Here is a 21,677-nt window from a genome sequence, read left to right as displayed (position 1 = left end):
CCTAAGTGCAGTTGTAAGAGAGTCGGGAGAGAGATTTTTCCAGTGGCGGGAACAGAAAAAGGTAGGGTTGGCAGGGGGGATGTGGGTAGAGGGCGATACGAGGAAGTGGTCAGAGATGGGCTTATCGGCGATTGACACCATGGGAATAGCGATGCCCTGAGAGAAGCGAACGTCAAGTGGTTGGCCGTGAATATGAGTTGGGGAGTTTACATGGAGAGAGGGATTAAGAGAGGATAAGAGGCTAGTGAACTCAGAGGAGAGAGAGCATGATGAATTGAGATGCAGGTTGAAATCACCAAGGATGTGAAGTCGTTCGCCGCACAGGCAGCGGGAGGAAAGTAGTGAAGAAATATCGGTAATAAAATTTTTATGGTACTTGGGTGGGCATTAGAGAACGAGAATTTTAAATGAGAGGTGAGAGGGTTGGAATAAGGTGAGATGCTGAAAGGTGGAGAAAGTGTCAGAGTAAGGGGCAGACCAAGGTGTGATTTGCTGATGAGAGCCACACCTCCACCACGGCAGTCTGGGCGGGGCAAGTGGTGGAAGGTATAGCCAGGCGGGAAGGCTTCATTTAAGGGTAAGGTATCATCGTCCCTCAACCAGGTTTCCGTTAGGGCCATCATGTCGATGCCATCATCCACTATATGCTCATGTATGGGAAGGGCCTTGTTTGCAAGCGAACTGACGTTCTGGAGGAAGACCCGGAGAGGGTCAGCGATGAGAGACACTGGTAATTGCCCCAAAAAGTATTTTCTTGTATAACTTCTGGGAGATGGACAATACAGTACATCCTCAGGAATAATGTCTTCATTCTGCTTTGCAACATACACTAGATGATCTCCTGTGGTATTACGGACCAAAAAGAATGTTGTCTCTTTTGCCATCATTGTCTCACTGCTTCTCAAATTCATTGTGTCCCTCTCTGGCTTTGTCTTTTACTTTTTGCTCTCTTTCTGTACGGTCCACTCTTTTTTCACTGCAGACATTGTAGGGGTGATTTTAGTATCCATTATACCTTATAAATGTGGTGCAATGTTCCACAGAATTAAGCTCTGCCTGAATTCTTTCAGGTGTGGAGCAGATAGCAGAAGCTCCAGTTTGAAGCTGGTGAGAGCTTCAGTACTGCATACAAAGTGGATGTTGACAGTCACTGCACCCTATCCGCCCCCCCTTGCCCAGCTTTAAAACCATTTGAAATGACCCAAAATGAAAATGTTAAAGCATTCTGATCTCAACTGGGGCAGAAATTGGGGTGTGAACAATTGAGCAAGGGTAAGGAAAAATCAGTGTTTACACTCCTAATTACTTTCTAGTCACCATTCAGGACAGGCCTCAGCTGTGAGATTCCTCAGTCGAAATGCTCGTTAATACTTCCACATGAAGAATGGCCACTGTGTTGAAGCAGTAAAGGGCTAGGTGCACACATGTCAGCTTGGTCCAGTTGGCAGTGCTCTTGCCTCCAAGTCAGAAGGTTGTGGCTTCAAGCTCCCACTGTGAACCTGAACACACAATTTAGACGTCCACTTCAGTGGAGCACTGCAGTGTTGGAGGTGCAATCTTTCAGACGAGACATTAAACCGGTGCCCCGTCTGCCCAGACGGATACAAAAGATCCTGTGATATTATTCAAAGAGCAGCAGGTAGTTCTTCTAATGACCTGCCTAACATTCCTCTCTCAAACACCAAAAACAGATGTCCTGTCATTCATTTATTTGCAGTTTCTGGGATCTTCCTGGGATTATTTAAATGGAGAAAGATTGCAAAGTGCTGCAGTACAATGGGACCAGGGGGTACTTGTGTATGAAACACAAAAGGATAGTATGCAGGTACAGCAAGTGATCAGGAAGGCCAATGGAATCTTGGCCTTTATTGCAAAGGGGATGGGGTATAAAAGCAAGGAAGTCTTGCTACAGCTATACAGGGTATTGGTGAGGCTACACCTGGAATACTGCGTGCAGTTTTGGTTTCCATATTTACAAAAGGATATACTTGCTTTGGAGGCAGTTCAGAGAAGGTTCACTTGGTTGATTCCTGAAATAAGGGGGTTGACTTATAAGGAAAGGTTGGAATTCAGAAGAATCAGAGGTGAACTTATCGAAACGTATAAGATTATGAGGGGGCTTGACAAGGTGGATGCAGAGAGGATGTTTCCATTGATGGGGGAGACTAGAACTAGAGGGCATGATCTTACAATAAGGGGCCGCCCATTTAAAACTGAGATGAGGAGAAATTTTTTCTCTCAAGAGGGTTGTAAATCTGTGGAATTTGTTGCCTCAGAGAGCTGCGGAAGCTGGGACATTGAATAAATTTAAGACAGAAATAGACAGTTTCTTAAACGATAAGGGGATAAGGGGTTATGGGGAGCGGGCAGGGAGGTGGAGCTGAGTCCATGATCAGATCAGCCATGATCTTATTGAATGGCGGAGCAGGCTCGAGGAGCCGTATGGTCTACTCCTGCTCCTATTTCTTATGTTCTTGTTAAATTTGCATTTTCATAACTGGTGGGTTCCTCTTCGTAAAAGCGTAAAAGACAACATTAGAACTGAATTTCGTTAGTCGTTTATTTTTGAAAATGTCTTAAGTTTGGAGGTCTGGGGGCATTGGGTACTAATTCAAAGAAAACGTTGAAACAAATACAGCTTTTCAATCGATCCGTTGGGAAGACTTGGATTTATATAGCGCCTTTCACGGTCACAAGACGTTTCAAAGTGCTTTACAGCCAATGAAGTACTTTTGGAGTGCAGTCACTGTTGTAATGTAGGAAACACGTTCAGGTAAGCCGAAGCGGCTCATTCTAGCATCTTCAGCCTATTGCACGGCCCCACTTGGCAAAGATGGTTCGGGGGTTTGGGTGGTCGTGTACACTTTCCACGTGTGATCCCCAGCGTCCAACACGACCAGCGTGTCGTCTCCGACACAGTCCAGGGCCACGGGGCGGGCGAGCCCCCAGTCGATGAGGGTCCTTCCTTGGGGGTTGTCCAAGGTGCCCAGGCACACCACGGCCTTGCCGTCGGCCAGCAGGACGTTGCCTCGGCCGTCGACGGCGATGGCGGAGACACCCGAGGGGACGAGGGGGGGCGGGCTGCAGCCGAAGCTATCGATCTGGCGGACGAGTTGTCTTTGGCTGTTGAAGGTCTTGATCCGAACGGCTGGGCCTCCTCCTCCGGGGGGATGCTCCACCACATGGATGCAGCCGTCCAGCGGGCAGACGGCCACCTCTCTGGGGCAGCACAGCCGCTCGCAGACGCTCTCCTGGCTGAGCAGGGCCCCGCCGGGTAGCTGCAGGTTGAGCAGGAGCAGCGAGCCGTGGCCCGCGTCCGTCACGGCGACCTGCTGGGCGGAGGCGGCGGCCACTCCCCAGGGCAGGCCGAAGCCGCCGCGGATCACCGTTAGGGCCGCCGCCGCCCCGCCCCGGCTGGCGAACACCTTGATTGAGGCGTCGCCGGCATCCGTCACCACCAGCAGCCGCCCGCCGCCGGCCAGCGCCACGTCCAGCGGGTACCGCAGCTGCTCGGGCCCCAGGCCCAGCAGGGAACGCCCGGCCCGGTCGTAGAGGCGGACCCGCTGCTCCCCGTCGTGGGCCACGGCCACCGCCCCCGACTCCCTGCACACCGCCAGGCCCCGGGGGTTGAGCAGCTGACCCCAGCCCCCGAACACGGCCGCCAGCTCCGGCCAGCAGCAGCGGGAGCGGTGGCGGCCGGCGGAGGGGGCCTCGGTGTCCGCTGCCTCCCGGTCGCCCAGCAGCTCGGCCAGCTGCAGCAGCGGCAGGCAGTCAGCGGCGTGCGACAGCCGCCCGCTCCTACGGCAGAAGGGGCACTGGAGCTGGCCGCCATCGGCTGCCGCCGCCGCCGGCTCACGGCCCTCCCGAGGCCGGCGGCACAGAGCGGCGGCGCAGTGGCGGCAGACGGCGTGGCCGCAGGGCAGGGCGCAGGGACGGCGCGGCGCGCTGCTGCCGTACCGCTCGAAGCAGACTTTGCATTCGAGCACGTTCAGCTCGATCTCCCGCACCAGGCCGCGGGCCTCGGGCTCTTCCTCCCCCGGAGCACTGCACATCCTCAGCGCGCCCCCCTTAAGATGCGGCCCAGCAAGGCCCCGGTTCAGCCCGATGGCCAATCTTGTTTCCTGGCCCCATTTCCTAACGTCCTCTAGTGGGCAAGGAACATCCTGCAAGGCACACCCCCTTCAGCAACTGGCAGCGCCCAGTCCACAAAGATTGGCCCAGAAAACATTAAATTAATAATGGCAGGCCTTCCAAGACCAAGATAGTTCAGGTACAAACCAAGCATATTCCCATAAGGAGGAAAGATATGGCAGCCAAAGCTAGAGTTCACTAGAGGACAAAGGAAATAAAGTTAAAATAAAACAGAAAATGGAAGTTTATGCCAAATGTCAGGTACAGAATACAGTAGAAAACCATGCAGAATACAGAGAGTGCATGGGGAAATAGAAACGGGATACAAGTAGGGCAAAGAGAATATGAGAAAAGATGAGTGAATAACAAAAGGGAACCGAAAAATCTTTGACAAACATAAAAAGTAAAAGGAATGGTGGGACCGATTAGCGACAAAAAAGGAAATCTCGTGGAAGCAGAGGGCATGATTGAGGTACTGAATGAGCACTTTGCATCTGTCTTTACAAAAAGGATGAAGTTAATGTCGCAGTAGAGGAGGAGGGAGAGATATTGGATAGGTTAAAATAGATAAAAGCTGGTGCTAAATAGATTGGCATCACTCAAACTTAACAAGTCACCTGTTACAGATGGGATGTGTCCTAAGTTGCTGAGGTAAGCAAGGGTGGAGATAGCTTAAGCTCTGACCACAATCTTTCAATCCTTGGCTATGGGAGTGGTGCCAGAGGACTGGACGATTGCAAATGTTATACCCCTGTTCAAAAATTGAGAGGGATAAACCTGATAACAACATGCCAGTTTAACGTCAGTGGTGGGAAAACTACTAGACTATTGCCAAATATAACATTAATTCTCACTTGGAGAAGCATAAGTTAATAAGGGACAGCGAGCAGGGATTTGTTAAAGTCAAATCTTGTCTGACTAACCCGATTGATTTTTCTGAAGTAACAGAGAGGGTTAATGTAGGTAGTGCAGTCGATGTATCTATTGACTTTCAAAAAGCTTTTGATAAAGTACCATATAACAGACTTATTTGGAAAATAGAAGCACATAGGATTAAAGGAATCGTGATAACTTGGAGATGTAATTGGCTAAGGGATTAGAGGCAGAGAGTAGTGGTGAATGGATATTTTTCTAACTCGAGAAGTATGCAGTGGGTTCCCCAGGGGTCAGTATTAAGGCCATTGCTTTTCTTGTTATATATAATTGTTAATTTTAAATCTGAGATTGATAGATTTCTGTTAAACAAAGGTATTAAGGGATATGAGGCAAAGGTGGGTATATGGAATTATAGCTAGAAAGTAATCCCTGTTACTCTCTGATTCATTGCTGCACTTGAAGAGACAACTGCCATGGGACAATAAACCTCACTTGTTTTAAGCTCCAGTCTGCGTATCTAATTGACCGCTCAGTCCTGGACTTGCTTCAGATTGATACACAATGCTTCACCTGTACCACTCTTCTACATTTTGTGGAAATGTTTTAAACAGAACTGTAACCGAAGCCACACACCAAGGGTATAAGGCCCGTTTCCGCCGTTGTGCGGCGGCCGTGCGGCAGAATCAAATTCTGGTTGGGGATTTTTCGGCCTGTCCGCCCTGCTGCTGCCGACCGCCGGAAGCGCTTCATCAAAGCACGCACCGCCACTATCCTGCACCTCCATTTTAATCCGCCCAAATTTAGTTGAAGAAATCCACAAGCTGCTGGACGGTGCCGACAGTCTTTTCTGCTCTCTCTGCCCTGGCGGTGTGGCGGCCATTAAAGGCGAGGGCCGAATGCTGCGGCCGCCATCTTATTTTTTTGCCGGCCGACTTCCATGTCGGCCACACTATTGCACCCCTGGGTTCGGCCGGGCCGCCAATAGGTGCCAGACGACTGGCCCGGCCGAAACCCTCACTGGTGGCCCAGTGGCGGAAGCTAAAGAATCCCCAATTCTCTCCCCTTTAACGGAGTGGAGAGAGCATGGTGACGCACACGCGCTGTACTTCCGTCCCCACTATGCCGCTGAGTGACAGCGGCGGAGACTCGACCCAACTTCTGCCCCTCAGCATGACTTACCGCTGTACTTCCGTCCCCACTATGACCAACTTCCAGTCCAACGGTAAAAAATCTTCTAAGTGTTAAAAGTGGATCAGACGGCCGCCTCATCGCTCCTGGTGGAAAAACGAGCTAAAAAATCATCGGTGCGCAAGCTTCCTAGCGTGCCTGAATTTCGGCCCTCAAATGTTTGCATATCTATTCTTCACTTCAGTATCCTCTATGAATCACAGTGAATAAACCCAAAGCAATGAGAATCATAACATTGTATAATATTTCTACATCAGTAACATGGTATGATGACATTGCTTTTCCCACATTGTATATAAAGAACACTTTCCCAGATGTCCATAATTCCTTTTCTCCGTTGCCACTTTCAATGACTGCTCTGCAGATTGCCTGCATTAGGCAAGAAGGTACAATTAATTTAGTTTGGGCCTGAACTGTTTTGAGTTTAGAAGAATGAGAGACAATCTCATTGAAACATATAAGATTCTGAGGGGGATTGACAGGGCAGATGCTGAGAGGTTGTTTCCTCTGGAGAGTCTTGAACTTGGGGGCAAAGTCTCAGGATAAGGAATTGGCCATTTAAGACTGAGATGAGGAGGAATTTCTTAACTCTTTGGAATTCTCTACCTGAAAGGACTGGATGCTGAAAGATTGAGTATATTCAAGGCTGAGATAATTACATTTTTGGACTCTTGGGAAATCAAGGGATATGGGGATCAGGCAGGAAAGTGGAGTTGAGGTTGAAGATCAGCCATGATCTTATTGAATGGTGGAGCAGGCTCGAAGGGCTGTCTGGCCTACTACAGCTCCTAATTCTTATGTTCTTATTATGTTAAAATATTCATGGCAGGTTTTAAATGTTTCATTGATTCCCAGTAAGTGTTTAGGTAACAGAAGGACATTCACGGTACCTCTCATGCCCTTAAAGCTTACCTTTGTCCAAACTTTTGGTCACCTCGCCTAATGTTTCCTTCCTTGGCTCTGTCAGTTTTTGTCTGATAACGCTCCTGTGAAGCACTGTGGGACATTTTACTACATTAAAGGCGGTTTATAAATACAAGTTGTTGTACTATTAAAGCACAACCTGAACACATGTTCAGTCTGCATCAGTTTTTCTCTGAGGCGCTAGAGGAAGTCACCACTAGGAAATTATTCTGACATGGATTAGATTCTAAAAGCCTCAGAAAAAATGCCCCTGGAGTTGATCTTGGCACCAACCCAGCATACCAACAATCCTCATTATGGCTTGGTAGGTCAGGTTTTGTGCTACCCGCCGTTCAAGGAATCATCCTGACTCAGTACCATCCAGTTTCAGTTGGAATTTGCACCAGATATTCTACTCGGCTTCAGCATCCCTGAGCATTCCCATAAGTGGATCTTGAATCCCTACAAATCAGAGTACGACTCTACCTGCCCAATATCTAGGTAATGATAGCAAGGCACTGGGGTCAAACTCTTGTGACCATACTCTAACTTACTGAAATATACAACCCATGATTCTCATCTTCAGTAGGAAGATTGAATGTGTACCTTTATTAAACCAAGATTTGGGCTACAAATTGACAATTTTAACACACAACAGGTACATGAATAGTTTCACTACAAACCATAAATTTACAGTAATTTAGAATCTTGGCTTCTTGAACATCAAAAACAAAAATGTTTGTTCCAAGCTGTCTCTCAACATAAATTGATCCTTGAAAACTGGTGCTCACTTCTGAAATGGCAAAACATTGCCACACAGTTGGAATAGTCCAGTTGCCCTGCTGACCTTAGATTGCCTAACTGGACTCAGGCAGTCCCAGATATATCTGCAATTGAGGGTTTCTGGCCACATAGATGTCCATCAGATTAAGTACAAAGAGTCATTGGCACTCCCACTCTTGCAGGCTCAACTCTTTTGTTGCACATCAAATTAAACAATTACATCAAGTGCCCCCCCCTGATCTGGGGGACACTCCAAACATTTTTCAATGCCCTTTTTTGGGTTTTTTTTTGGGGGGGGGGTTTGTGGGGGGTTTTTGTGGGTTTTTTTGGGCTCTAAAACCTATAAAAGGGGAGGGGGACCAGGCTCAACACATGCCTGCAGCCCAAACACAGCTGTACATCAAAACCACTACAAGATGTCAATCGCCTAGGATTGTTGGAATTCAATGGGATACTTTAATTTATTGATTTGTGCCAAAATAGTGACCCATCTGACAGTGCTGAAAGAAAATGATAAAGGAATTTAAATTTAAAAATTGAAGGGAATGGTACCATAGTGGTTATGTTACTGGACCAGTAATCCAGAGGCCTGGACTAATGATCCAGAGACCAGCGTTCAAATCCGGCCACGGCAGTTGTGGAATTTAAATTCAGTTAAATAAATAAAGCTGGAATAAAAAGCTAGCATCAGTAATGGTGACTAGGAAACTATTGTAATCATTAAAAACCCATCTGGTTCACTAATGTCCTTTAGGGAAGGAAATCTGCAATCCATACCTGGTCTGGCCTATATGTGACTCCAGACCCTCATCATCATAGGCAGTCCCTCAGAGTCAAGGATGACTTGCTTCCACTCTAAAAATGAATTTTCAGGTGGCTGAGGAGTAATTTGCGGGACCTACAGTCTCTGTCACAGGTGGGGCAGACAGTGGTTGAAAGAAAGGGTGGGTGGGACTGGTTTGCCGCACACTTCTTCCGCTGTCTACACCTGGTTTCTGCTTGCTCTTGCCGATGAGACTCGAGGTGCTCAGCGCTCTCCCGGATGCTCTTCCTCCACTTTGGGTAGTCTTGGGCCAGGGATTCCCAGGTGTCGGTGAGGATGTTGCATTTTATCAAGGAGGCTTTGAGGGTGTCCTTGAAGCGTTTCCTTTGCCCACCTGGGGCTCGCCATGACGAAGCTCCGAGTAGAGCGCTTGCTTTGGGAGTCTCATGTTGGGCATGTGGACGATGTGGCCCGCCCAACAAAGCTGATCAAGCATGGTCAGTGCTTCGATGCTGGGGATGTTGGCCTGAGCAAGAACACTGACGTTGGTGCATCTGTCCTCCCAATGGATTTGCAGGATCTTGTGGAGGCAGCGCTGGTGGTACTTCTCAAGCGTTTTGAGATGTCTTCTCTATATCGTCCATGTCTCTGAGCCATATAGGAGGGCGGGTATCACTACTGCCCTGTAGACCATAAGTTTGGTACCAGATTTGAGATCCTGGTTTTCAAACACACTTTTCCTCAGGCGACCGAAGGCTGCGCTGGTGCACTGGAGGTGGTGTTGGACCTCGTCATCGATGTCTGCCCTTGCTGACACTAGGCTGCCGAGGTATGGAAAATGGTTCACGTTGTCCAAGGCCTTGCTGTGGAATTTGATGTCCAGGGGACAGTGCTGTGTGGCTGGGTCGGCTTAGTGGAGGACCTTTGTCTTATGGATGTTTAAGACATATGCTTTCATACGCCTCGGTGAAGGTGTTGACGATGGCTTGGAGTTCGACCTCCAAGTGTGTGCAGACGCAAGCGTTGTCTGTGTACTGTAGTTCAATGATGGAGGATGGGACGATCTTGGATCTAGCCTGGAGGTGGTGAAGGTTGAACAAATTCTCATTAGTTCTATAGTTTAGTTCCACTCCAGTGGAGAACTTGCTGCAGGTGAGATGAAACATTGCAGAAAGGCAGATCGAGAAGAGTGTTGGTGCGATGACACAGCCTTGCTTGACCCCGGTCCGGATGTGGATTGGGTCTGTGGTGGATCCATTGGTCAGAATAACAGCTTGCATGTCATCATGGAGGAGGCGGAGGATGGTGACAAACTTTTGAGGGCAGCTGAAACCGAGGAGGACGCTCCTTAACCTTCTCAGTTGACAGTGTCAAAGGCCTTTGTGAGGTCAAAGAAGGCCATGTACAAGGGTTGGCACTGTTCCCTGCATTTCTCTTGTAGCAATGTGATTGGCTCTTAACTGCCCTCTGAAAGGACCTAGCAAGCTACTCAGTTGCAACAAACCACTATGAAAAGCAACAAGAATAAAACTGGAGAGACCACCCGACACCAAACTAGGCACCGCCTTCGAACACAAAAACGGCACACCCAGCCCAGTCGACCCTGCAAAATTCCCTTCACTAACATTGGAGACTTGTGCCAAAATTGGGAGAGCTGTCCCACAGACTAGTCAAGCAACAACCTGACATAGTCATACTCACAGAATCATACATTTCAGCCAAAATCCCAGATTCATCCATCACCATCCTGAGTATTTCCTGTCCCACGGGCAGGAAAGACCACCAGAGGTGGGAGCACAGTGGTATACATTCGGAAGTGGCCCTGGGAGTCCTCAACATTGTCTCATGGCTTCAGGTCAAGCGTGGGCAAGGAAACCTCCTGCTGATTACCACCTACCACCCTCCCTCAGCTAATGAATCAGTACTGTTCCATGTTGAACACCACTTGGAAGAAGCAATGAGGGTAGCAATGTCACAGAATATATTCAGGGTGAGGGACTTCAACTTCCATCACCAAGAGTGGCTCAGTAGCACCACTGCAGAGTGAGCTGGCTGAGTCATGAAGGACATAGCTGCCAGACTGGGCCTACAGCAGGTGGAGAGAGAACCAACAGGAGGGAAAAACATACTTGACCTCCTCCTCACCAATCTACTTGTTGTAGATGCATCTGTCCATGACAGCATTTGGTAGCAGTGATCACCGCATAATCCTTGTAGAGACGAAGTCTCGTCTTCACACTGAGGACCCCCTCCATTGTGTTGTGTGGCACTACCACTATGCTAAATGGGATAGATTCAGAACAGATTGAGCAGCAGCAGAATTGTATTCCACCTCAATTTGTAAGTTCATGGCCTGGCATAACCCTCATTCTACCATTACCACCAACTCTGCTTCAATGAGGAGAGCATGCCAGGAGCAGCACCAGGCATACCTAAAATTGAAATGCCAACCTGGGGAAGCTGCAACACAGGACTACATGCATGCTAAAGAGTGGATGCTGCATGCTATAGATACAGCTAAGCCATCCTACAATCAACGGATCCAATCAAAGCTCTGCAGTCCAGCCACATCCTGTCGTGAATGACGGTGGACAATTAAACAGCCAACAGGAGGAGGAAAGCTCCAGGAATATCCCATATCAATGATGACAGAGCACGCAAGTGCAAAAGTCACGGCTGAAGCGTTTGCAACCATCCATGTTGGCCTTCTCCTGAGGTCCCCACCATCACAGAAGCCAGTCTTCAACCAATTCAATTCACTCCACGTGATATCAAGAAATGGCTGAGCGCACTGGATACAACAAAGGCTATGGCCCGAACAATACCCCGACTGTTGTACTGAAGACTTGTACTCTAGAAGTAGCCGCACCTCTAGCTGCAACACTGGCATCGACCCAACAATGTGGAAAGCTGCCCAGGTATGTCCTGTCCATAAAAAGCTGGAGTAATCCAGTCCAGCCAATTACCGCCCCATCAGTCGACTCTTGATCATCAGCAGTGTGATGGAAGGTGCCATCGACAGTGCTACCAAGCGGCACTTATTCACCAACAACCTTCTCATGATACTCAGTTTGGGTTCTGCCAGAACCACTCGGCTCCAGACCTCATTACAACCTTGGTCCAAACATAGACAAAAGAACTGAATTCCAGAGGTGAGGTGAGAGTGACTGATCTTGACATCAAGGCAGCATTTGACCAAGTATGGCATCAAAGAGCCCTAGTAAAACTGAAGTCAATGGGAATCAGGGGGAAACTCTCCACTGGCTGGAGTCATACCTAACACAAAGATGTTTGTAGTTGTTGGAGGTCAATCATCTCAGCCCCAGGACATTGCGGCATTAATTCCTCAGGGCAGTGTCCTAGGCCCAACCATCTTCAGCTGCTTCATTAATGACCTTCCCTTCCTCATCAGGCCAGAAGTGGAGGTTCACTGATGATTCCACTGTGTTCAGTTCCATTCACAACTCCTCAGATAATAAAACAGCCCATACCCCCATGCATCAAGACCTGGATGACATTCAGATGTGGACTGATAAGTGGCAAGTAACATTTGTGCCAGCCAAGTGCCGGAAAATGACCATCTCCAACAAGCGAGAGTCTAACCACCTCCCACTGATATTCAACAGCATTACCATTGCTGAATCCCCCCACCATTAACATCCTAGGGGGAACCAGTGACATGAAACTTAACTGGACCAGCCACATTTTTAAGGCACGAGTGGGTCAGAGGCTGGGTATTCTGTAGCAACTGACTTACCTTCCGAGTCCCCAAAGCCTTTTCACCATCTACAAGGCACAAGTCAGGAGTGTGATGAAATACTCTCCACTTGCCTGGATGAGTGCAACTCCAACAGTCAAGAAGCTCGACACCATCCAGGACAAAGCAGCCTGCATGATTGGCACCTCATCCACCATCTTAAACATTCACTCCCTCCACCACCGGCGCACCGTGGCTGCAGTGTGTATCATCTACAAGATGCACTGCAGCAACTCGCCAAGGCTTCTTCAGCAACAACTCCCAAACCCGCCATCTCTACCACCTAGAAGGACATGGGCAGGTGGTGCATGGGAACACCATCATCCTGCAAGTTCCCATTCAAGTTACACACCATCCTGAATTGGAAATGTATTGCTATTCCTTCATCGTTGCTGGGTGAACATCTTGGAGCCCCCTCCCTAACAGCGCTGTGGGAGTACCTTCACCACATGGACTGCAGCGCTTCAAGAAGGTGGCTCACCACCACCTTCTCAAGGGCAATTAGCGATGGTCAATAAATGCTGGCCTTGCCAGCGACGCCCACATCCCATGTATGAATTTTAAAAAATGTGACACAATCAGTTGTTTTTTTAATTGGAAGATTTTATTTTTGGACAAGTGTTTTTGAAAAAAATGTATTGCAGTATGTTATATTTCCCAAGAATAAATTGCTCTTTGACTTCATGTGAATATGATCAAATTCTAAAAGTTTGGGGGGGGGGGTGTTAAAATTTACAAATTGCACTTTAACCACTGGCTAATCGTCATCAGTCTACTTTGGCACCAAAGACCCAAACCAAATTTTTGGTACCAAACACAGTTCCACATCAAATTTATCAAAGCCAAAGTCCTTCGCATTAATGTTAAAAAAAAACTTGTCACTGCTAAATCAGCCATGACAATTGGCATGGTGTCTGGCACAGATGAGTCAACAATGACATGGAGAGGTCATCTGACCAAATTTTGCATTGAATAGTAAGCCACAAGATAACTTTTGACTCCAAGAAGATTAGGGTCCAGAAAGTACAAGTCCACTGAAATTCCTGCCAAGGAGTGTCTTGGTGTAATATTGCTGATCTTTTCAAGATGCCAGATGCCATTCTGACATTTTGTACAACTTCTTAAAGCTGTACCCCTATCACAAATACAAAGCTCTCAAAAGCCTGTGGCTCACATGTCGTTCTTCTGTCAATCTGTTGCAATTGTAAAACTAATTTGACAATATAATGAAACAGTGCCTCATTGATACATTTATTGCACATCAATATTTTTAATTGTAAAAGGCACAATTTTCTGTTTTTAATTCAACAGACTTTTTGCAGAAGATAAATGTAATATTTCTGTATTACTGACATTTGTTACACTTCTGCTAGATATCATTGAAAGAAGAATGAAAATTCAGACTACTTGTTGGTTGTGAGTATTTTACAAGGCTGCCTGTCACACAGTTCAGTGTTTTTGATGAGGTTACAAATGATGGGCTCAATTTTCCCCAGTGATTTGCATCATTTTTTTTGGAGCAGGCTGCTCTTTTTGGCCTAAGTTGAAAACCACAGTTTACCCAATCAATTTGCACCAGTTTTTGACTTTTGCCAAGGTCCCGCACAAGAGATTGGTGTGCAAAATCAAAGCACATAGTATTGGGGGTAATATACTGACGTGGATAGGGAACTGGTTGGCAGACAGGAAGCAGAGAGTCGGGATAAACGGGACCTTTTCAGAATGGCAGGCAGTGACTAGTGGATTGCCGCAGGGCTCGGTGCTGGGACCCCAGCTCTTTACAATGTATATTAACGATTTAGATGAAGGAATAGAGTGTAATATCTCCAAGTTTGCGGATGACACTAAACTGGGTGGCGGTGTGAGCTGTGAGGAGGATGCTAAGAGGCTGCAGGGTGACTTGGACAGGTTAGGTGAGTGGGCAAATACATGGCAGATGCAGTATAATGTGGATAAATGTGTGGTTATCATTTTGGGGGCAAAAACACGAAGGCAGAATATTATCTGAATGGCGGCAGACTAGGAAAAGGGGAGGTGCAACGAGACCTGGGTGTCATGGTTCATCAGTCACTGAAAGTGGGCACGCAGGTACAGCAGGCGGTGAAGAAGGCAAATGGTATGTTGGCCTTCATAGCTAGGGGATTTGAATATAGAAGCAGGGAGGTCTTAATGCAGTTGTACAGGGCCTTAGTGAGGCCTCACCTGGAATATTGTGTTCAGTTTTGGTCTCCTAGTCTGAGGAAGGACGTTCTTGCTATTGAGGGAGTGCAGCGAAGGTTCTCCAGACTGATTCCAGGGATGGCTGGGCTGTCATATGAGGAGAGACTGGATCAACTGGGCCTTTATTCACTGGAGTTGAGAAGGATGAGAGGGATCAGTTTTTTTTCAGCCAAAGGGGGTGTAACCAGCCACCAAAGCCAATTCTGCCCATTTAGGGAAGTTTGACCGGCTGAGAGTTACTCCAGTTCTGCTTAGGCCCGCATATATGGCCTCTCCAGAAAAACCTTCCGGAGAGTTAAAGAAATCGAAGCAGCAGATGCCCGGACACACTAAAAGAATTGAAAAATAAAAAGCAGCAACTTACCTCCAACCCAGCCGAAAGGGCTTGCTGGTCCGGTCCCATTCTCGGTCCCCAGAGAGAGAGAGAGAGAGAGAGAGAGAGAGAGAGAGAGAGAGAGAGAGAGCGCGAGAGAAAAAGAGACTGCATGCATGCACCGGAGACCAAGAATGGGACCGGACCGACAAGGTTGCTGCTATGTGTTTTTGAATTCTTTTAATGAGTTGGGAGCTGGCTGTATGCTTCACTTTGCAGCCTCAGCTCACATTGTATCCCTGGTTACCATGGCAGCCCGATCTTTTTGGCACAGATCATGATTCCACCCCAAAACTAAGGGTTCGGTTATGCCACGCCAAAATGAAGAAATCCAACGAGGAAAGTTAGAAAATGTTTTTTTTGGCGTACTTACATCCCCCCCAAAAAATCAGGTGTAACTCTTCAAGTATGCCAAAAAATGATTTGGGGAAAATTGAGCCCAATAAGAGGAGCTGAAGTATTTTAATATGGTCATCAACACACTGACAATACATTATTTCTTGCAACTTCCCACAGTACACAAGGCATTTTGTCTATAGTGTGTGTCATTCTGAATGATCGCGGTGCACAGCGATGCTCTTCTGAACATGGCAGCCGTTTTTACATCACTGTACAGCAAGAAACAAATACAACATTGTTACGTTGAACAACCTCAGGCATATGCCATCATGTGACAGGGAGGGGCAGGTCACAGGGAAATCTTTCCTTGTGTGATACTAGAAAATGGGATATGCTCCATATGATATGGAAATTATAATACAGTAGATTTACAATGATTTGACTTTGAATTATGAAGGCAAGTGAAGACTAACATGGCCATAAATCACGAATAGAAGTTTCAGACAATTTGATTCAGTCACTTAAGTAATATTTAAGGAATGTCACTGCTTTAACATATACACACAAAAATTGGGATTCTACTAGCAGAAGGAAAAAAAATCAAGTGCATGAATTCACTTGATTTAAAAATTGCATAATTGAATGGCGTGCCAACACTCACTGTCACATAGAATGAATGGCCACTTGGTGAATGGAAGCACTGAAAATTGGGTGTTAAAACAAGGAGATAAACGTTTAAAAAAAATGAATCCAGCCTGTGTTGTATAAATGCTCAGGAAGAATCTGTCTTCAGTGTAATGAGATGAACTTCCTCAATGAATGATTCCAGACCCCAATATTTTTGTTTCCCGGACAGTGTGTGAGATGATTCTAGCAACTGAATGTTGCAAGTATGGCCTGGAAAAAAGGTAGCAATGATTACAAACATTAATACTGATGGGTATTCTGAACACATGTTAGCTGTTTACGAAGGTTCCCAGTACATTGTTGTGTGTACATGAACAAAATTGTAGCTGAAGCCACACATCAAATGGTTACAAATGCCACAATAGCTTCATTTACAAAATTCTGATTAGGATATTCTCATTACTGTTTTACATTTTTACAATGCATTAGGAGGTCAGCAGAGGCGTGAAGCAGATCTGTCAGGAGAGCAACAGAGAAGCACATTGGGTTGCTGGAACAGGGACTTGGGAATACTTCAGGTGGGATTCCAAAACATGATGGGACACTGGGGGTTTTCTGAGTTGCAACGGCATTGCAGGTGCACAGACAGACGTGGGGGCTGGGGCTCCACTGGAGCCTCAAAAGGTAAAATCACCTGTCTGAGCCAGTATGTCTCAGGTTTGATTCCCACCACCGCCTGTGTGCACGTTGCTGACGGATGAAGACAGAATTGAGCTTGACTTTGATGTCCGCCACAGTTGGATAGTTTGCTGACTCTCATTGTCAAGCTGACATATGAATATTGATGTGAGGTACTGGAGGGTAACCAGTATTGTAACCCAGTAAGAGAGCCAACATTTTTTAGGGCTATGGCAAAAGAACAGGGGTGTGGGACTAATTGGTTAGGCCTCCTGCACTGTATGATTCTGGGAGAGAAGAAAACGGTGGATGTAGGGTAAGGAGAGAATTGGGGAAAAAAGACATAGGGGCACCAGAGAGGACAATAGAGAATGAGGTAGGAGAATCAAAGACATGAAGTGAGTGAGGAGTAGAACAATTATTAATGTACAATTTTCTTTAACCTTTTTTCTAAATTAATACATTTAAGAGGTCAGATGTTGCCTCTGGTTGCTGGGTGTGTTTTTTTTTTTGTCAGCTGGGTGTGTGACACACTTTGAGGATCCGTTACCATTATTGAGAGTCTTCAAGCCAAGCTGCTGAAAAATCCAGAGTTTCTGTTTGCCTGAACAGCAGAAGTGCACACCCACTTAACGAAGTCTAGACATTAGAGGTGAAGGTTAGTTACTTACAACTAGGGTTTAGAGACCTGTAAGTCCATGCAGCAGCACTACTGGAATGTAACCAGTTAAACCAATGAAGCTTATCTGCATAAAGCTTCTTTCTGCTTATTCAGCCAGGACCACCCTATCTATTAGAGCATTGTCATACAGGGTTTACTGGAGCCGAGTTGGAAGAATCTAAACTGCCAGTGCCAGGAGAATCCCTTCAGATCCTGTTTGTGAGCCAGGCTAGAAAATCGATCATCAACAATGCCCTGGAATGCTTCAGGCTGGCCTGGATCAGGTATTAGATTACTGATTCTGCCATGAAGGGTTCACTCAGTTCCAATCATTCATAGCCAGGTGCCTCATTTTGGAGAAACCCGATTTCCAGAATGACCCCATTTACCTCCCCACCCCAAAGCAGGACAGTCAAGACAACCAGTTAGTGCAGGTTTGAGTTCTTGCAAGCAGATAGCAGGTGCCAGGAACTCCTCACAAGTAAGTTTGAGAGCAGCATCATGTTTTCTCCTAACAACAGCATGCATATACACTATACCCCATTGAACAGTGGTTTTACCAGTTGGAGATGTTATGCTTCAGCAGCAGGGGCTTGCCTTTCTGCAACCTCGCCGGTGCTTAGAGGGCAGATTTGGAAGCTGGTCTGCTGTCAAAATTTAAAAGATTCAACCCTGGGGCAGTAAGCCACTCTGAACCCGCCTCCTTGTTAATTTTCCAAGTGCCAACTCTGCCTGCGGTTTGCAGACCCAGCACTAAGCGACGGATCAGGCAATTGAGATAATTAAGAAGCTGCTTAAAAGGTATTTTACCAGGTCCTAATGATTTTTCCACTTTTTTTACGAGGCTTCCGGCACTCTGGGATCATGCCAGGTAAGTATGTTGGCTTCGCAATGATTCTCCATTGCTGCAAATAGTTGACAGCTGCAAAAGTGATATAAGAGCTACCATTTCACAGCTGTTCATTTTCTAATCTTAGAAGCTGGAGCTTTCAGAATTTGGAATACACTTTTCACCTAATACAGGATTGAAGTGTTTGCAGTGAACTCTCTATCCAGTGTCATCTCCTTGGAGCAGCCTCTCTCTCCATTGACAGATCGCTTCTGTCATCTCAATTTCAGCTGCCATCTATTCTAGCAGCATCGATGCCCTGGAGAAAATCTCACCTTGGTCCTCAGAATCCCACCATGATCATCCCCAACACCAACATCATTAGGCACACCAGCATCACCAACAACAACACCAACCTTCTCCACAATCACCTGTTGCTGCACAGGGCATCAGCACCCTACCACATTGCTGCCTGGGACGTCATGTATGGTCTCACCATTGCCATATTTACTTCACTTGATGCTGTACACCCTGGCTGCCACATAATGTGTCAAGTTGGCAACACCCCACACCAGCACCATCAAGCATCCCTGCAATGCCCAAGCCATTCCTGTCACACTCATCACCATTGCGGGGGCGGGGGGTACCCTTATATCTCACCATTCAATACAATTCGCTAAGCCACTTCCAAAGGTGCACACAAATCTGTCCAAGAATGCAAAGTGTTGAAAATAAAGATTTCAATGTTTGACAACACATTAGCAGAAACTCTACATTAACATTAGCTAAAAGACCCAAGTGCCTACCCTTGTGTGTTGTTAGTTGGTATGATTGCACCAGGATGAGGGCGAGTGTCAGGGGTGGCTTGTGAGATGGAGATGTGATAATATATATGCAAGGTAAGTTGGTGTAAAGGATGTGCAGGAGTAGAGTAGGGAAAGCAGTGTGATGGGGTTGTGATGAGTGGCGCAGCAGGATCAGGTTGAGTGAGGCTTTGCAGTAACGTTTTGTGATCTACTGAGATCATTAAAAGGTTTGCACCACTGCAGCCAGGTCCTCCTGACCTGCTAGTGTCCTCCTGTACAATATGCAACCAGGCTGCGTTGGTATCCTGCATCTGGAGGGAGTGATGGGAGAGCCTGGGTGTCAGTGTTCGCAACAACTCAATGCCGCACAACACGGACAGCATAACTGCCAAAATGAATGTGGGCATGGTCCCTTTAAGGAAAGTGGCTGATGATGTGTCATCAAATGATGTCAACAGACCCGCTTCCTTTTAATTAGCTGGGATCCTTGAAGGGTGGGCTTAACAAGCCCCATCAACGTAAAATCACTTGGAGAATGCCGGATGAAGACGGAGCAGGGTTCCAGTGCGCATCCGAAGTCGCCCAGTTTGCTCTCGACCCGGTAGGAAAAATCGCAGCCATGGTACCAGATACTGGATACATGTTCTCATGCCTGATCAGTTACCAGCTTCTAGCTGCGCCCATGTCTCATTTTCCTCATCAGCTAAACGATGGACATCTATGGCAAGAAGGGCTATGCATAGCGTCATACAATGAACCAGTCATCTTGATGTTCTAGACATCCAAGGCCAGTGCTGTTTATCAGGCTTACTTACACACGTAAGAATTAGGAGCAGGAGTAGGCCATGTGGTCCTTCAAGCCTGCACCACCATTCAATAAGATGATGGCTGATCTTCGACCTCAACTTCACTTTCCCGCCAGATCTCCATATCCTTTGATTCCTCTCTAGTCTAAACATAGAAACATAGAAAATAGGTGCAGGAGCAGGCCATTCAGCCCTTCTAGCCTGCACCGCCATTCAATGAGTTCATGGCTGAACATGAAACTTCAGTACCCACTTCCTGCTTTCTCGCCATAACCCTTGATCCCCCGAGTATTAAGGACTTCATCTAACTCCCTTTTGAATATATTTAGTGAATTGGCCTCAACTACTTTCTGTGGTAGAGAATTCCACAGGTTCACCACTCTCTGGGTGAAGAAGTTTCTCCTTATCTCGGTCCTAAATGGCTTACCCCTTATCCTCAGACTGTGACCCCTGGTTCTGGACTTCCCCAACATTGGGAACATTCTTCCTGCATCTAACCTGTCTAAACCCGTCAGAATTTTAAACGTTTCTATGAGGTCCCCTCTCATTCTTCTGAACTCCAGTGAATACAAGCCCAGTTGATCCAGTCTTTCTTGATAGGTCAGTCCCGCCATCCCGGGAATCAGTCTGGTGAATCTTCGCTGCACTCCCTCAATAGCAAGAATGTCCTTCCTCAAGTTAGGAGACCAAAACTGTACACAATACTCCAGGTGTGGCCTCACCAAGGCCCTGTACAACTGTAGCAACACCTCCCTGCCCCTGTATTCAAATCCCCTCGCTATGAAGGCCAACATGCCATTTGCTTTCTTAACCGCCTGCTGTACCTGCATGCTAACCTTCAATGACTGATGTACCATGACACCCAGGTCTCGTTGCACCTTCCCTTTTCCTAATCTGTCACCATTCAGATAATAGTCTGTCTCTCTGTTTTTACCACCAAAGTGGATAACCTCACATTTATCCACATTATACTTCATCTGCCATGCATTTGCCCACTCACCTAACCTATCCAAGTCACTCTGCAGCCTAATAGCATCCTCCTCGCAGCTCACACTGCCACCCAACTTAGTGTCATCCGCAAATTTGGAGATACTGCATTTAATCCCCTCGTCTAAATCATTAATGTACAATGTAAACAGCTGGGACCCCAGCACAGAACCTTGCGGCACCCCACTAGTCACTGTCTGCCATTCTGAAAAGTACCCGTTTACTCCTACTCTTTGCTCCTGTCTGACAACCAGTTCTCAATCCACGTCAGCACACTACCCCCAATCCCATGTGCTTTAACTTTGCACATTAATCTCTTGTGTGGGACCTTGTTGAAAGCCTTCTGAAAGTCCAAATATACCACATCAACTGGTTCTCCTTTGTCCACTTTACTGGAAACATCCTCAAAAAATTCCAGAAGATTTGTCAAGCATGATTTCCCTTTCACAAATCCATGCTGACTTGGACCTATCATGTCACCATTTTCCAGATGCACTGCTATGACATCCTTAATAATTGATTCCATCATTTTACCCACTACTGAGGTCAGGCTGACTGGTCTATAATTCCCTGTTTTCTCTCTCCCTCCTTTTTTAAAAAGTGGGGTTACATTGGCTACCCTTCACTCCATAGGAACTGATCCAGAGTCAATGGAATGTTGGAAAATGACTGTCAATGCATCCGCTATTTCCAAGGCCACCTCCTTAAGTACTCTGGGATGCAGTCCATCAGGCCCTGGGGATTTATCGGCCTTCAATCCCATCAATTTCCCCAACACAATTTCCCGACTAATAAAGATTTCCTTCAGTTCCCCCTCCTTACTAGACCCTCTGACCCCTTTTATATCCGGAAGGTTGTTTGTATCCTCCTTAGTGAATACCGAACCAAAGTACTTGTTCAATTGGTCTGCCATTTCTTTGTTCCCGGTTATGACTTCCCCTGATTCTGAC

General features: G+C 46.8%; 2 protein-coding genes across 2 annotated transcripts in view; both read right to left on the bottom strand.

The window, feature by feature from the left end:
- Positions 1 to 2,563: 2,563 nt before the first annotated feature.
- On the bottom strand, positions 2,564 to 4,159 carry LOC139263805 (E3 ubiquitin-protein ligase NHLRC1-like). Its single transcript, XM_070879858.1, has one exon. The coding sequence runs from the start codon at positions 4,050 to 4,052 to the stop codon at positions 2,808 to 2,810; it is 1,245 nt and encodes a 414-aa protein (XP_070735959.1). The 5' UTR covers positions 4,053 to 4,159; the 3' UTR covers positions 2,564 to 2,807.
- An 11,279-nt stretch (positions 4,160 to 15,438) lies between these two features.
- LOC139264349 (probable thiopurine S-methyltransferase) overlaps positions 15,439 to 21,677 on the bottom strand; it is a 77,548-nt gene continuing 71,309 nt past the window's right edge. The window contains exon 9 of the mRNA XM_070880642.1: positions 15,439 to 16,230. Within this exon, the coding sequence (XP_070736743.1) occupies positions 16,106 to 16,230 (125 nt within the window). The 3' untranslated portion in view covers positions 15,439 to 16,105. The remainder of the gene's footprint in view (positions 16,231 to 21,677) is intronic.

This window comes from Pristiophorus japonicus, chromosome 5 (assembly GCF_044704955.1).
Source record: "Pristiophorus japonicus isolate sPriJap1 chromosome 5, sPriJap1.hap1, whole genome shotgun sequence".
Lineage (NCBI taxonomy): Eukaryota > Metazoa > Chordata > Chondrichthyes > Pristiophoridae > Pristiophorus > Pristiophorus japonicus.
This window is presented reverse-complemented; position numbering and strand designations above follow the sequence as displayed.